Consider the following 16,377-nt stretch of genomic DNA (forward strand, 5'->3'; position numbering starts at 1 on the left):
AACATAAACCATAGGACAGTGTCACATGAGGAAGGGCAGTGCAATGCCTCTATTTCCTCCATAATTCAGTCATTTCATGGGGGAGCATTCAGAGTTATTTGTTTTTCCCATTAAAAGAAGGGGGGGGGAATCAAAGGATGTGCTAACTGCCACAGATGAAAGTCTAAGTAGGACACTCTAATGGAAAATAATTGAATAGTCTTCTATCATTACTTCTCACTAGATGGTGAATCTAGGGACAAATGCCACTTTTCTTCTATATCAGTGTGATGAGCTATTTTGTGTGGTTTTTAACTTGCAGTAGCAGCCTGAGGTGGTGGAAGAACACCCTGCAGAACTTCAAATCTAGCTTCTTTAACACATGCTTCCTCATCTCTTGCCCAGGAAGAAAGTGAAGGAGGGAGGATTCATTATTTTAATATTTCCTGATCATGCCACCCTGTTAAAAAGTCATTATATATCCTCAGCATTTCGGAGTTCAGGTATTTAATGTAGCATGCTTGAAAATAAGATAAAAGTATCCTGGACACTTTGGCTTCAATCCAAAGATAAATTAACTGAAGGAGCCTCATGGAAGGAATGTTTCCAGTCACCCAAGTCTTCTTGCAGCCACACAGGCCCTCTCTGGATTCTTGGGTGGGAGTCCTCCTGGGCAACATGGAATGGGGCAGAGGGCATGAACTTCCCCACCATGAACCTCATTCAGTTAACTCCTATTAGGATCCACATCTGAACTGGAATGCTTTCCCCTGCTGCTCCAGCAGCCCCTCATCCCACATCCCACATTATTCTGGAGTTTTCCCTCTGCCACTGCCCCCCAGTACTCCAAAGAGGGTTTTTTTGGGGTCAGAATCAGCACTAGGTGAACAAATACAGTGATACCTCGGGTTACAGACACTTCAGGTTACAGATGCTTCAGGTTACAGACTATGCTAACCCAGAAATAGTACCTCAGGTTAAGAACTTTGCTTCAGGATGAGAACAGAAATGGCGGGGCGGCGGCAGCGGGAGGCCCCATTAGCTAAAGTGGTACCTCAGGTTAAAAACAGTTTCAGGTTAAGAATGGACCTCCAGAATGAATTAAGTTCTGTAGTCTGACTACATATAACACAACTTCTTGTGTTCTTTGCTAAAAGCATGGTGAATCTTGTTTCCATTTGAGGCATATTAAAAGTATACATTTCAAAGTAGAAATAGATGAACGTATTCCCAGGGACCAACTTAAATGTATAGTGTATACCCCTCACAATAGTAGTGCTAGTAATAATAATAATAATAATAATAATAATAATAATAATAATAATAATTGTACCCCACCCATCTGACTGGGTCCCCCCCAGCCACTCTTGACGGCTTCAAGAATATACAGAAGCATCATTAAACATTAAAAACTTCCCTATACGGGGTTGCCTTTAGATGTCTTCTAAAGGTTGTATTGTTACTTATCTCATTGGCATCTGATGGGAGGGCCATTCCACAGGGTGGGTGCCACCACTGAGAAGGCCCTCTGCCTGGTTCCCTGTAACCTCACAGTGAGGGGATGGAAAGCCATGCTTTGCGTGTGTGGTTTCTCTCCTCTGTCTACCATGTCACTTTGCATGATAGGGCAGCCAGTGATGGCTGGTGGCCGTTAGGTCTGGTAGGGTAGAAGATGTGGAGGCCCACAGGAAGCCAAGCCAGATCTGGGTGCTAGAAGCTTGCTCTGCTCACAGTGTAAACTGAGATGGATCTTGGTGGATAAACCTGTGGTGGGTCCAGTAAAGTGGATGCCATTTCTGAGTCCCTGTTTAGGTGTTTGCTTGAAAGTCCCAGAACTCCCTCCTGACTGGGGGCTAGAGGAGTTAAGAGGAGGAGGTTGGTTGCAGCAATTACCAGATAGTTTGGGTCGTGATTGGCTTATTTCTCAAGGCAGTTGTGGGAGAAGCAGGCTTTCCTAGCCCTCCTCTTTCTTTACATGCACAATGTTACAAAATTTTGATCTTGCTCATTTCCTTTCCTTCCAGCTTGTTCACCTCTCCCTCTCTTTGTAACTCTCCTGGGATGTTGGGTTATGGTAGATTTCCATATTTGTTAACCTGCTCATTATGTCAGGGAGTTTGCTGCAGCATCCTTTCATTTATACGATGCACCAGCAAGCAATTGGATATGAGTACAGCCTAAGTTAAATTACAGTTTAATACGTCTGGGATATATGAACTATTTTTTTTTTATACAAAAAAACCAAAAATGTGGAAGGAAGCTGTGTTTCATTGCTCATGGCACTTATTTCTAAGCCTTATTGTAGTTTCTCCCTCCCTCCCTCCCTCCCTCCCTCCCTCCCTCCCTCTCTCTCTCCGGTGATGACACTCATGATTTGTCAAGGTACATTAAATGAATTATTTTCTTTCGGAGGTGAGTTATTAAAGGCTACAAGGCAAATTCCATCTGTATTCAGCTGCAGCCAGTGCAACTGCATTGCATGCAGAGTAGTTCTGGGTTGAGTTGCACCTTGAGTACATATCAACTGCTGGATTCCTGTTTTTTTGGGGACAGGTTTCTCCACAGTGAAATCACAACCCAACCTGAGTCCCATTCTGCTCCTAGAAGTGGATTTAGGGCAGTGTGACTAGTTCCACCACACTGGGCGCCGAGCCTAGGGGGTGCTGTGGGGTGTCACAGCTATGACATGGTGAATTTAAAGAGCAATGAGAGGGGTTGTTGAAGAGGAATTAACTTGATTTGGAGCAGGAGCTGATGGAAAAAATTAATAGAGGGTAAATGAATGAATGAAGAACTGATCTGGGGTGACTTGTTGTGGGGTGCAAATTAATCAAAGAATGTATTTGCAGTGATTTGGATAAGGAAATGGTTGCCCTGCCTTCTGTGGCATTTAAATTATAAAAATCTGCATCTATACACATACGCCTTCATATGAAAATTGGTTTCTATGGGACCAAGCCTCATATCTTTTATGTTCCTACTGGTGCCCCTGAGGAACTGATCGCAAACTAACAATGAATATGTTTGCTGCCAAATAATACGTTGAGGGGGGGAGAAAGTGAAGCTTTGCTATATCTACATTCATGTCAAACATTTCAACTTTTTTAAAATGGCTATGTACAGTAACCAGATTACATGTGGGTGGGTGAGACTAGAATATGAATTAACTTGGCATGCATATATGTTATTGGTGAAAGGGGAGATTTCATTTTGTAACTTTTTTTCCTGTAAAAAGGAGAAGCGTCTGATTGTATTGGCGTTATTTTCATAGCAAATTGAATGGCTTGAAAGAAATTGCCCAATGGGAAATGTAAGGACAGGTGTTTGATTTGAAATCTCAAAGCATTTGTTATGCAGACTGCACGATGGCCCTGTACTGAGAATGGTGTTCCTTCCATAGCTTCGCCAGAGTCCTTATTTCAAGGAACAAAAACCTTGCACAGCTCATCTGATCCCCAGGTCATCTGCCCACATTGCAGGCTACAGAGAATGTGGGCCACCCTCAATTTATCTTACTAGCAATATGCTCTTTATACCAACTAGGGCTGAGCCAAAATGCTGGGTAGGGTGCTATCTTTGTAACTACCCCAACAAAGTTCTTCACCATACATCCTTGAGTAACAGGGTGAGAGAATGGATCATGTTATGGATTGTAAATAGCTAAATAAGGAAGAAGAGGTGAATTGTATGAGTAAATGGATAACTTTGATTGTAAGCAATAGAATCTCTCCCCCCCCCCCAATCTGTAGGGAGGAGGAGCCAGTTTTGCTTAATGTACAGTGGTACCTCGGTTTACAAACTTAATCCATTCCGGAAGTCTGTTCTTAAACCAAAACCATTATTAAACTGAGGTACGCTTTCCCTAATGAGGCCTCCTGTCGCCAGTGCCCTTCCACCATTTGGTTTCCGTTCTTATACTGAGGTACAGTTTGCAAACTGGGACACTACTTCTGGTTTTGCGAAGTTCGTAAACTGAATAGATCGTAAACAGAGCTGTTCTTAAACTGAGGTACCACTGTATTCATAAATGATCTGGAGTCAGATAAAAGCAGTGAGAGGTGACGAATTTGTGGATTATACCAAATTACTCAATATATTGAACCTCCGGGCAGACTGGGAATAACTCTAAAATACCACCCCAGGCTGGGTGAGTGAAAAACAAAATGGCAAATGAGATTCAATGTGTGGTATGCAACTAAATTTCACTCAGAGTATACCCACTAAAATGAATGAACATGACTAAGCTAAGTCTATTCATTTCAATGGGTCTTGTCTGTGTAAAACTTCCCAATGTTAAGTGGGAAGCGAGCCATGCTTAGGCAAGAAAATCAGTCATGCCTATGCATTAAAATGGCAGCAAAAAAAAAATTTTTAAAAATCCAATTAAGAGATATCAGGAATGCGATGAGTACAGAGTTAAATGAAATCATTGACTCAGTATGCCGCAGTGGTGAAAAGGCAATTATTGAGAAAGGAGTATAAAAGAAACAGGCTGGTGCCATAGTGTCTTGGTATACATGAATGGTGTGGCCATGCTTGGAATATTGTGTATGGTTCTGCCCATCCCATCTCAAAAAGAGTATCACAGCTGGAAATGGACAGACAAAATGGGATCAAGGATAAGGAGTGTCACCAGGATCCCATGAGCTTCATTCAGGTGTCTACGGATTTGCCGTTGAAGACAGTAGATGGTACATTGCATACTTATTTTGTTGCTTCTTTTATTTATTGTATGTCTATAGCATTCAAACAGAAATACAGTGGTACCTCAGGTTACATACGCTTCAGGTAACATACACTTCAGGTTACAGACTCCGCTAACCCAGAAATAGTACCTCAGGTTAAGAACTTTGCTTCAGGATGAGAACAGAAATCAGGCACGGCGGCAGCAGGAGGCCCCATTAGCTAAAGTGGTGCTTCAGGTTAAGAACAGTTTCAGGTTAAGAATGGACCTCTGGAACGAATTAAGTTCTTAACCCGAGGTACCACTGTACAGTGGAATTCTAAGGAATAAACGAAGCAATAAAATGCAATTATAATTATTCTGACATCTTGTACAGCACAGTACAATGGCTACACCTGGCAGAAAAATTCACCGAGCCCCTCAGCAAGTGGTCCATGGGAGGAAAAGTTTAAGAACCACTGACCTATACCGTTGACTGGCCAAAGTCACTGTTGAGAGCAGACCAAAGAGAGTCTTTTCCACGCAATGAACAATGAATTTGTAGAATTCACTTGTACAAAAAAAAATTAAAAATGATGATGTCTGCTTACTTAGGAGGTAGACAAATTCATGAGGATGTCAAATTAGCAATGGAACCTCTATGTTCAAAGGCAATAGAACTCTGAATTTTAGTTGCTGGGGAGAGTTGTCTTCATATGGGCTTCCAGGAAGCAGGACTCAGCAGGGCACTTAGGTTATGAATGAGTTGGGGCCTGGGGGTTTTATTTATTTTTTTAAATCCAAGCTGACATCAGTTGCGCAGGGTGTGTGATCTGGTAGAATTTAGACCCAGAAAGATTTTGCTGGATCCAACTAAGGGTGGAGTGAGGAGATGGAACAGAGACTGGAGGGGAAGAATCCTGAATTGTTTGCATGCTTCCACTTCTGAGCTAGAGTACCAAATCAAGTGGGGTGGGGTGTCTTGTAGATATCTATCATTATTCTTAGCAACAGTCTCAGCCTCTTGTTTACAAAGTAGCAGAAGGTAAGTGCTATACGGCAGCTGACTTGGGATATCCTTAATCCGAATTTTATGTGTGTGTTTTCTTTAATTAAACCAGTTGCGTGGGGTTTCCAATCTGATTAAGAAAGTGGTGCTGTGAGGTGGGGTGTTTAACCCTTTCCCACCTGCTGATCTGAATCACCCTTTTGAAGCTGCTATTTGCCCAGCCAAGTCAAATGTAGCAATATGGTGACTGTATGATTTCCTCTTGATGGGCAAATGGGATGGGAGTATGACTGAACACCTCTTCCCTCAGGATGAATTTCCCCAGTCACAGTCCCACATGACTGCTGCTTTGAAGGAAAAGAAAAGAAAAACAAAAAGCATGTGTCTAATTTAGTTGAGCCTGAAGCAATACACAACTATGATCAAGTTAATTTAGGTGGCAAGTTCCTTATGTCAGGGAGTTTATTGCTAAAAAAAAAAGAATACAGAATGGCAGAGAAGACACACTTTGCATGCAAATGGTTCCATCCATGGGAGCTTCAGTTTAGTAGGGATGGGGGACCCTGTAGCCCTTCAGAGGCTGCTGGACTTCAAGTCCCATTAGCTGCAGCCAGCATGGCCAAAGGTCAGGGGTGATGGAAATTGGAGTCTAGCAACATATGAAGGTCATGGGTTCCCCATCCTCAAATTAAATGGATGAGTGAAATGCCCATCTCTGCCCAAAGCTCTAGAAGAGCTGCAACCAGTTGAAATAGTCCTGTGATAAGATGGACCAACAGTCTGTATCAAGAGAGCTTCATGTGTTCCTTGAGGATGATATATAGAAGCATTCCCTTTTGGCAACTGTATGGAATGCACAGAACCATTTGTACAGGGCTGATCAGGGAACATCCACCATGGTCACTTGAATGGTACGACCATTGCAGATGGGTTGTTTCCTTTCCATGCAATAATATTGAATTAAAGTGGAGCAATATTCACTCATCGAACTAGCACATCTGCTGCAGGACACAGTAGGGTTTCCATCTCACCAGTGGCTCTTGGGTCTTGCTAAGAAGGGGAGAGCCCCAGCTCAGTAGGCAATGGTGCGTGTAGAAGGTCCTATTGTCAAGTAGGATAGGGAAAGTCCCTACCTGAAACCCCCCAGAGTCACTGCCTATCAGTGAGGGCACTAGTGAGTCAAGATGGGGCCGATGATCTGACTCAGTATAAGGCAGCTTCGGAGGTTCCTAAATCAAAGCTAGGAAGCTCTGAGAGCCAATCAACATTGTAAGCATCCCAGGAGACATTGTACACTGTGGAAGGATCTGGGACTAAGTAACTGCTCCAGACACTGATCTTGGCTGAAGCTTTTTCAGATGCACCACCATCTAATTTCTCCCCTAAAAGGGAACATCATCAGCATTTCCCCCAACCCCAAAGCAATTCAATAAAGCCAGGGTGATTTTATCACTGCATATTAGAGGATGGGAAGGGTTAGAAAGGGCGAAATGACAGAATAAAATGTGTACAGTTGTCACCTGATTAAAACAATTTTAGTCAACGATGTGCAATAAATAAATCTGCATTGTGTGTGTGTGTGAGTGAGAGAGAGAGAGAGAGAGAGAGAGAGAGACTGGATGAGCAACTGGGTCTTGTGGAACCTTCAATACAACAAATTGCACCATAACCATTCCTTGACTAGAGCCAAGCATAATCACTTCCTCATTAGTCTTCGAGTGGGTAGGGACTCTCTGGCCCCCCATATCTTTTGGGGCTCTTAAGTTTCCTCTGCCCCCGGCACAATGGCCAATGGTCAGGGATGATGGGAACTGCAATGCAACGCCAGCTGAAGGTCCCCAGGTCCCCCTCCCCTTTAAGGTGCCTCAAGAGACTTGGTCCTTCTTCTTGTAATGGATCAAGAGGCCTCCATCTTTTGACGTTGCTCTCTCGGAGGAGGCATCCCCTCCTGGGTGGCAGTGAAGGGGGAAGGTGGGGCTTGCCATTTGCAGTATCTGTAAACACTAGATTAAACTTTTTAAAAAAGTGTTGTCGGGTTATTCTGGGATGCCTTTCTAGATGAATGAAAAGGCTTTCCACCTCATTTTGTATTCAGAGGTTGCAGGCATCCCTGGGGTGTCTTATTTGGGGACAGTTTAGAGGGGGAACAGAACTTCTCCACCATTATAGGTGTGTGGATACCACAGGAATGATGAAACCATAGATTCATACTGTAAAGTTACTGGTAAGGGAAAGCAGAAGGTGTGTTGTGGGTTTCCCCAATAACGTGGTGCGACTGCAAAGGAGTTAACTTTGATTGACATCCTGCCCGTTAGCTGAAGTTTAGCAGAATTATTTCTGCGAGGAGAGAGATGGCAAAGAAGCGGCAGAAGGGATCCCAATAAAAGCACCCCTAGCAGGGCAAGCAGATCGCTCTCTGAATGACCGTGCCGGCATTTTCCAGAACGGATTGTGACACGATTATTACCGAGGCATTATCGTAACCCGGTATAATATGATTATCAAAGGGAACCATCTCTCTGGATAATCCCGGACAAGATATTTAGGCAATCGCTTTGATCCGTCTAACGAAATGAGCCTCGCAAGACATTCCCCAGATCAGCTGCGGAGAAACAAAAGCGGGCTAATCAGGCTAATTGCCTTGATCAATTTCTCCCTGTCTTGGTCCTCGACTCGCACGTTTAAAGATCAGCCGTCGTTCGCCCCCAAATCTTGACCCGGGTGAGTGAGCGTCAAACCTTGGATCTCACCGCGGCGCCACCCAAATCGCTCGCAAGTGGATCTTCTTTTAAAATACGAGGGTGCCACTTAAGACACAAACCACTTGGGGAATCTCGTCCCCTGCAGACAGAGCCTGCTTTGGGCTGTCAGAAACCTAGCTTTGCGAGGAAGGCTCGCTTTAGATTCCCCTACAAAGTGCAGAGCAAACTTCTTCCCTTTTTTTTTTTTTTTTTTTGCAATGGGTGGGGGCGAACGAAGGGGCTTGGGACTGAGAGGGGGCTCGGGACTGAGAGAGACTCCAGAGGGCGACCACCAGCGATTTCTGGAGCCTTGGAAAGGGGGAAGAGGATGCGTGGATGGAAGGAGCAGCATCTGGGCTTACAAAGTGACAGTGTGTGTCTATGAGTTGCTCGCAGCTGGTCTATTTCACGGCTCCTCTTCCCAGCTGGGGAGAAAATCACGGCTGTGGAGGAGAGCGACCCACCCACCCCCCAAAAATTGTTGTCATCATAACGTTATTTTGGGCAGCTGGAGATGGTTGTTTTTTCGGACACGGACATTCCAAGAAAGAGGGAGGGGGAGAGACAGAGAGAGAAAGAAGCGCGGAGATGAAACTAGGCTAGGAGAAGCGCGCCAGGTGAAACTTACCAGGCTTGGAAAACGGACAGGAGGAAGAAGCCCACCAGAAGCTTAGCGGACATGATCCGAGCAGCGCAGCCAAGCGAGGGGAGAAATTGCAGCAGACCCAGAGGAGGAGGAGGAGGAAGAGGTTGCAGGAGATGTTCAGGCAAAGGGGAGGAGGAGGTATCTGAGGTGAGGGAGAGCAAACCACGGATATTCTCTTCTTTTCCCCTCTGTTGGCTGTTCCTTATTCCCAGTTCCGCGCGCTGCAAGGCATATCCCGCTTTTCCTCCGCGTCTCCCATAAGGCAACCCCCACGACCCCCCAAGTGCAAAGCGAGCTCTCCCTCGATCCCAGAGGGACTCCGGATCCGAGGAGGGTCTGACAGGTGGTCCGAGGTGCTCCACAGCCCTCCTCCTTACCCCCTTCCCCTCCCCCACTTCCCCCCCAATTGTCTAAGCTGGTCAAGCAAGCTGCTGGTCCACGGGAGGGTCGCGTCAGCCAGCCATGCCCCTCGGCTGGTGGAGACACGTCCGAGGAGGAGGAGGAGAAGAAGCGCCTGCAGAAAGCACATCAGGCGTTGGGCAGGAGGAAAGCTCCGATCCCCGACGTGGGACGCTTCCTCCGGACCTGGATCACCGAGGCTGCGTGGGGTCCCCCACTCCCTCCCTCCCCGGACGGCCAAGAGGTCCCTGGCTTGTTCCCGGGCAGCTGGAGCCACTAGGAGCTTAGACGGTGCCTCTCCATCCTTGAGGGTCAAGGTGCTCCAGAAGAAATGGAGGGGGGGCAGTTGGAGGAGCGGGGTGGGGGGTCTAGTTTCTCCCCAGCTTGACTAGGCGACGGCAACAGCAGCGGCGGCAGCAACAGCAGCACCTCCCGGCGCCGCCCGCGCCTCGCGAGGAGGCTGCTGTGTTTGGCTGACTCCTCGCCAGGCGACCCACGCTGACAGTTATTGAGGAGCGAGCCGAGCTGAGCCTCGTCAACATTGCCTCGGATGTCCTTGCGAGAGCGGGGAGGTCCCTGCCAGCTGCAGGGATGGCCAGGCGAGCGCGAAAGAGGGCGGTCACATCCCCTCCACCCCACCCCCCAACCCACCGCAGCTTTTGGCAAGACTTGGCAGCCAGGGATGGGCGACGAGGAGGAGGAGGCGGAGGAGGAGGAGGACCCTGAATCAGAATCTGGTGGGCCAAGCAGGATCCTCTCTGGATCTGGAGACGAGTAAACACGAGCGCCGCTGCTGCCATCCGCCCACTGCTTGATCCGAAATAGAACTCGCGAGCGCAGGAATATCCAGGCAGGGAATGAGGTGGGCTAGTAGCTCGCGCTCAGGAAGGTTTGCGCAGGTTTCTAGTCCGCGTGAAAACAGGGATTTCGAAAGGGAACGGGCATTTCCCTCTCCCCCGCCCATTTAAAAAACAACAAACCCGCAGCAATAACGTATTCTTTACTCCCCGAGGAAGGGAAGAGGAAAAGTTGATCCAATTCCCCTTGGCTACAAACAATGGCACCGCGCTCCCAAGTCACAATACAAAGAGAACGCCAATAGCTGAAACGCTTCTCTGGAGCAACTGGGCTGAGCTTGCTGTTGCGGTGGACTTTGAGAGGACTAACCCCATTCTCGACAGCCTGGGGTAGCTTTGGAGAAATCATTTAGGTTCCTTTGGCTGAAAGAGATGGGTAGCCACCGACTCCAAAGAGATTCTAAAAGCGTCACCAACCTGTTTGCCTGTGTTGCTCTTGTAACGTCTGAACCCTGCTATCAGTAAGAAAAGGACCCTGATCTCCTTAAAGCTACTCAGTTATAAGGACTGTACATCAATGGAACCTACAGTTAACTCACATGGAAATCAACGTATACTCCTACCTTTTTTATTGCATCCATATCCCATCCTTTTCTCCAAGGAGTTTGAGGCTGCATACATGGTTTTCTCCCTCCACATTTCATCCCCACCACAACCCTGTGAGGAATGTTAGGCTGAGAGGTAGTGACGGGCCCAAGGTCACCCAGTGAGCTTCTTGGCCAAGCGGGGATCTGAACCCTGGTCTCGCAGGTCCCGGTCTGACACTCAAACAACTAGGCCACAATGGCTTTAATTATCTGTTGATAACTTGTCTCAGTGACTTCCATGGGATTTAACCCAGACTCGTAGGGCCTAGTGATCATACATGGTGATGAGGTTCTACCATGCAGAAGTGGTCGAGCAAACAATGTCACTTCAGAGTCTGCAGACTGAATATTGTTTGGAACACTCCCGTGTGTTATAATCCCACGCAAATAGAAATCTACCACACTAGAGACAAAGATTCAGGTTTTTGCCTGCTGTGCTGGGTTTCTACTTGGAAGGAGGTGGTTTTTTTGTAGGGAAAGCTTTCCAAAATATGAGGACATTTTCAGAGGCTCAGCCTTCCACCTCTTCCTGATTCATTTGAGACAAGACAATCTAAGCACTTTAAAGATTCACATCACTGAGACGTACTCTGCACCCTCATTTTAAAATGGTTTTGTCTGCTGTTGTCATAAACCATCACAAATATATGAAAAGGGTGGAAATGCTATTTTTATAAAAGGGTATTTGCTCCCCCCTCCAAATGGTTGGATTCCTGGGGAAAATAAGGTGTTTATCATTCTATTTCATTCATATTGCAGGTCCTAGATCCGAGAGAAATGGGAGTTTCAAGGGGGGAAAGTACAGTACAGTGTTAAAACTAAGGAGATAAAAAGCCCTATCATTTAAATACTAACAAACAGATAAAAAGTTATGTGCACATGCAAACTTAAATAGGATATAATGGAATAAAAACACAACACACCATAAGTTTATTAGAAGCAACTCACAATCATAAATCAGAGTTTTAGAGTTCTGCAAAACACTTCATTAGGCTTCATTTTTAAAAAGAAAACAATTCCCCCAACAGAAATATGTGGTGTCAGAGCTGGGGGTGGAATGTTCAGGATGCTCATAAGATCACAGAGTTCTCCAGGCTGTACAGAGACCAATAAAGCCACACTTGCGCACACCCCTCTCTTAGGGGATATAAAAGCTTTCTCAAAGAAATAGTCATTGCTTCTTTGTTCCATTCTGCTTTTGGTGCCACCTTTTTCACTGGCTATAAAACCAAGCTCATTATTCTGTAATAATGAAGCCATGGCTTCTTCTATGCCCTCTAACAGCATCTTTTCAGGTGTGGAACATCAGCCCCCCCCCCCCCAGGGTAGGGTAGGGGCAAATTATAGACCTCTAGGCCTCTCTATCTGACCCGCTGAACTCTCTTCCGGGCCACACCCCTCTGATGTTTCTTCATCCCCTCCCCCACATTTTTTATTGTTGTTGTTATTTTGGCCTGGCTTAAAGGTGTGATGGCCTGGGAATCCGATTCAGAGGCTGAACTGGAGGAATCCCAGCCTGCACAGGAGTCCCCACCTCCAGGGCCGGCTGAACTGGGGCAGGGCGTTGATTGTGAAGCGCCTGCACCTGTGCTGGATCCTCAGGAGCAGGCACCAGGGGAATCCACTCTGGCTCCGGAGGTGGTTGAGGACTCAGTGCCTACAGGTGAGTCTCCCCCTGGGTCCAGTAACCCTTCAGCCTCTCCTGAACTGCAGAGGCTCAGGGCAGAGAGGCGGAGGGAACTGGTTTCTCCCAGGAGGAGTGCTCGCCTTAAGGCCAGGAGAGATGGGTCTCCTGGGGGCCGGGACCACCCCTGGCCTCAGAGAAGATAAAGGCCAGTCAGCCCAGGTTGCAGGAGCAACGTCATTGAAGAGCTGTTTCGGCCAGCACCCAGTCCTGTTCCCCCAGAGTTCCTGTCCTTGCCCGGCTCCTCGCTGTGGACCCCACTTCGCCTGTGGACGACTGTCTGCCGACCCTCGACTCAGGTCCTGGACCTCGCCCCACGGTAACCTCCCCCCTGGACCAGCACAAAATGTGTACTTGAACTCTGATGACTACATCTTGCTTGTCTGGATGGAAGGGTGCGTGCACAAACCAGCCTACTGAACAAATGTAAAATTTACCTTAGTTGCTCCGGCTACATGCACCGCTTCCACTGTATGTTGGAAATGTTTCTCCATCCCTGGAATGTGTGGGATATGATCCATGAGAGGCAGTCAAGTACAACATTCCTTGTAATGCTAGAGAAGACATGTGAGGGAATGTTTAGTCCAGCCAGTGGAAACTTCCTGTTCCTCCTGGCTGGAGCATCCTTCCTTTTGCATGTGATAGAAGGTGGGTGTGACCTAACCTGTCCAGGTAACAAAAGGACAAGTCACGCAGCACACTCCCCTCCTTTTTGACTTCCTTCTTCGTTTGACCAGCTTTTAGCTAGGACTGTTCTGCTAGCTCTCAGCTAGCTCTCAGCTAGCAGAAGCACTGGGATTATTGCCCCATATGGGGTAGATCCACATGCATATATTTGTAACTAAGTCTACCTTTAGGAATCCAACTGTGAACTGATGTGAGTAAACTTCTTTTATTGTCTTTGAATAAGATTGTGGTATCTTTATTCTTTTAAGAGGGATTCAAGGGAACTTTCCAGGAATGTACAATTCAATCTGAGACAGACTGAATTGTATAATAGTGAGAGGCTCACACGAGCCTGCAACCAGCTATCTGCTGTGCATGTAAAAAGGGGAATAGAACTCTGCTAAGTAAAGGAACTTGCTAGCACAAATTAGGAAGGATATTAATAAACAATATATCCTCTCCTGCCACCCTAAACATTCCGACAAAATAAAGATACAATAAAGATCCCTGGTGTCCTGCCGCCCTCTCATGTACCAACACAGCTACCTGATTATTACTATTATTTGCATCAGAAATAATTAACTGGGGAAATCCCCATACTACTGAATGGGAGATCTGTCATTGATGTCCACAGATCAAACTTTTGTTGCTGCTGTTAATTAATCTCTACTTATTTAGGAGTAAGGGCTCCTCCACACTTCCTCTTGTCTCACCAATTTCCCCTGAAGAAACCCACTCTTTCCCACTGAATTGGAGCAACACCAATCAAGTTTTCCTCAGATTGATGCTTGCTCCAATTCAGTGGTAAAGAGTGTGTTTTCCAAAAGAAAGCAGTGGAGTGAACAGAAAACCACTCTGACTCATGCCTAGAAAGTATGGGACCAGTGGATAACCACTCAGACACGTGCCTTCCAGGCACAGGAGAAGCAGAAATGTCGGTGAGCTCTAAGTCCCACTGAGATCAATAGGATTGCACCCTAAAGTCTGTTGGTTTTAATAGGGGAAAATTAAGTAGTAATATATGAGCTCAAATTTGATGGTTTATGCCTTCCTCCCTTTTAACTGGATGCCAGTAGGTTGTTCTCCCATATAGAACCACAGAACTAGCCCCAGATCAGTTGAGAAGTGAAAGGTAAGGGAACTCAAATGCATGTCTTTGAAAATTAGTTGCTTTTTTAACAACAGCTTTTCTTAATTAAAGTTTTCTGTTTTTATATTGATTGATTTATTTCATTTGTTGCACGGCTCTTCATGAGAATCCCAGAGCAGTTTATATAATAAAACCACAAGCAAGCAAGCAAGTTCACAAATACAGTTAAGCCACACGTGTGTTCAGCCTTCAAAATACAGCAGTGCATCAAAGCCAATTGTACCACCATGTAGCAACAGAAGCAGCTCTGCTTGGTCTACACTATCATAGAGGTCACTGGGAGCAGCCACCAAGATGTCCTTCACTTGAGTTCCCACCAACTGCGCTGCAGATATTGGTAGGACAGAGAGAAAAGGCCTCATTCACTAAGCACAACCTGCATTTTTTTAAGCACCTGAAGTAGACAGTCATTCTAAAAGTAGCATGAAATGCAAAATAATTTGTGCTTATTCATTTATCTTAGGCTGCAACCCTACAGTTGGTGGGAGGGCTTCTGGGTTTGGGCGGGTTCATAGGATGTTTTGGATCTCCCTTTCTGAGAGAGAGAGAGAGAGAGAGAGAGATGTTCACCCTTGTGAAGTGAGATCTAACTATGTGCAGTCTAGCCTAAAGGTAAAGGTAAAGGACCCCTGACAGTTATGTCCAGTCACAGGCAACTCTGGGGTTGCAGTGCTCATCTCGCTTTACAGGTCAAGGGAACTGGCATTTGTCTGCTCCACAGACAGTTTTTCCGGATCATGTGGCCAGCATGACTAAGCCGCTTTTGGCACAATGGAACACTGAAACCAAAGCAGCACACAGAAGTGCCGTTTACCTTCCCGCTGGAGCGGTACCTATTAATCTACTTGCACTTGTTGGCGTGATTTTGAACTGCTAGGTTGGCAGGAGCTGGGACCAAGCAACGGGAGCTCACCCCGTCATGGGGATTTGAACCGCCGACCTTCTGATCAGCAAGCGCAAGAGGCTCAGTGGTTTAGACCACAGTGCCACCCGCATCCCTGCAGTCTAGCCTACTGCAGCAGAAATCTGAGTAGCCCTTGCCAACTTCAGGAAAGGCAAAATCTATGCCATAGGTAAAGGGGGGGGGAGGTTTTCTGTGGTTGATCGGGGCATTAGGAGAAAACATGACTCCGTAGCCTGCCCTCCAGTGACATGTCTCCAAAATAGGGGAAGACATATTACTGGAAGGAGCTGGCAGACCTATTTTCACTGCCTCTAGAAATTAAAAAGCATGGAACAAATGCAAACCCCACCACATTCACCTTTCCCAGCTGCTGTCCTGCATCGAGCCTTGGACAATTCAGATTGTCTGATGTCATCATTGATCCCAACGCATTGGCAGTATCTTTCTGTCTGCCCATGAACTGTTCTCCTGGGTCGCATGGATTTTCTAAAGCTTGCTGCCTCTTTGGAAATGGAGTCTTTAAACCTCTACTTCCACGTAGGAGGCTATTCCCATGGTTACATTACCTCATTACAGTTCATGCAAATTAATAATTACCTGCTGTAAAAGCTACATTTGACGGTTGCCAGAAGGGCAAATCTAGTTCAAACACAGAAGTTCCTACAATTGGAGGGTTCTTATTCCTGCTTGTTTTCATTGCTGTGACCAATATGCTTCATGCTAATTTGCTACTTGGAATGTTTGTTTAAATGCAGTGTGGGCTTCTGCATTGGCCAGATAAGCTGCTTGGACAGTAAGTGCCTTGTTCTGTATCAATAACTATTTGTGAGGTGCAGGACTGAGGTAGCAGAGGAGATGGCGTGATTCACAGATCTGTTGCAGAAGGAAGGCATTCGGTCGCTTTGCATGATATGTTGCTTTTCAGGAGGATGTGTTCAAAGGGGAGCTTCCTCTGTGGTGGGTGCTGGGCTGCTAAATCAGAAATGAGGTGGGAAGCATAAGGAAGAAGAACTGGCTAGATAAGGGGTAGGGGGGAAAGGGCTTTCTTCCCTTACATAACCAGTAACCATCACCTTTCAGCACTTGAACTCC

General features: G+C 46.3%; 1 protein-coding gene across 2 annotated transcripts in view; it reads right to left on the reverse strand.

Moving 5' to 3' along the window:
• GABRG3 (gamma-aminobutyric acid type A receptor subunit gamma3) overlaps positions 1-9,649 on the reverse strand; it is a 286,521-nt gene extending 276,872 nt beyond the window's left edge. For both annotated transcript variants that reach the window (XM_083437966.1, XM_083437965.1), the window contains exon 1: positions 9,021-9,649. In XM_083437966.1, coding sequence (XP_083294092.1) covers positions 9,021-9,073 — 53 coding nt within the window. In that variant the 5' untranslated portion in view covers positions 9,074-9,649. The remainder of the gene's footprint in view (positions 1-9,020) is intronic.
• Between the last annotated feature and the right edge of the window lie 6,728 nt (positions 9,650-16,377).

Source organism: Podarcis tiliguerta (genome assembly GCF_965153285.1).
Source record: "Podarcis tiliguerta genome assembly, chromosome: 4".
NCBI classification, from domain to species: Eukaryota; Metazoa; Chordata; class Lepidosauria; order Squamata; family Lacertidae; genus Podarcis; species Podarcis tiliguerta.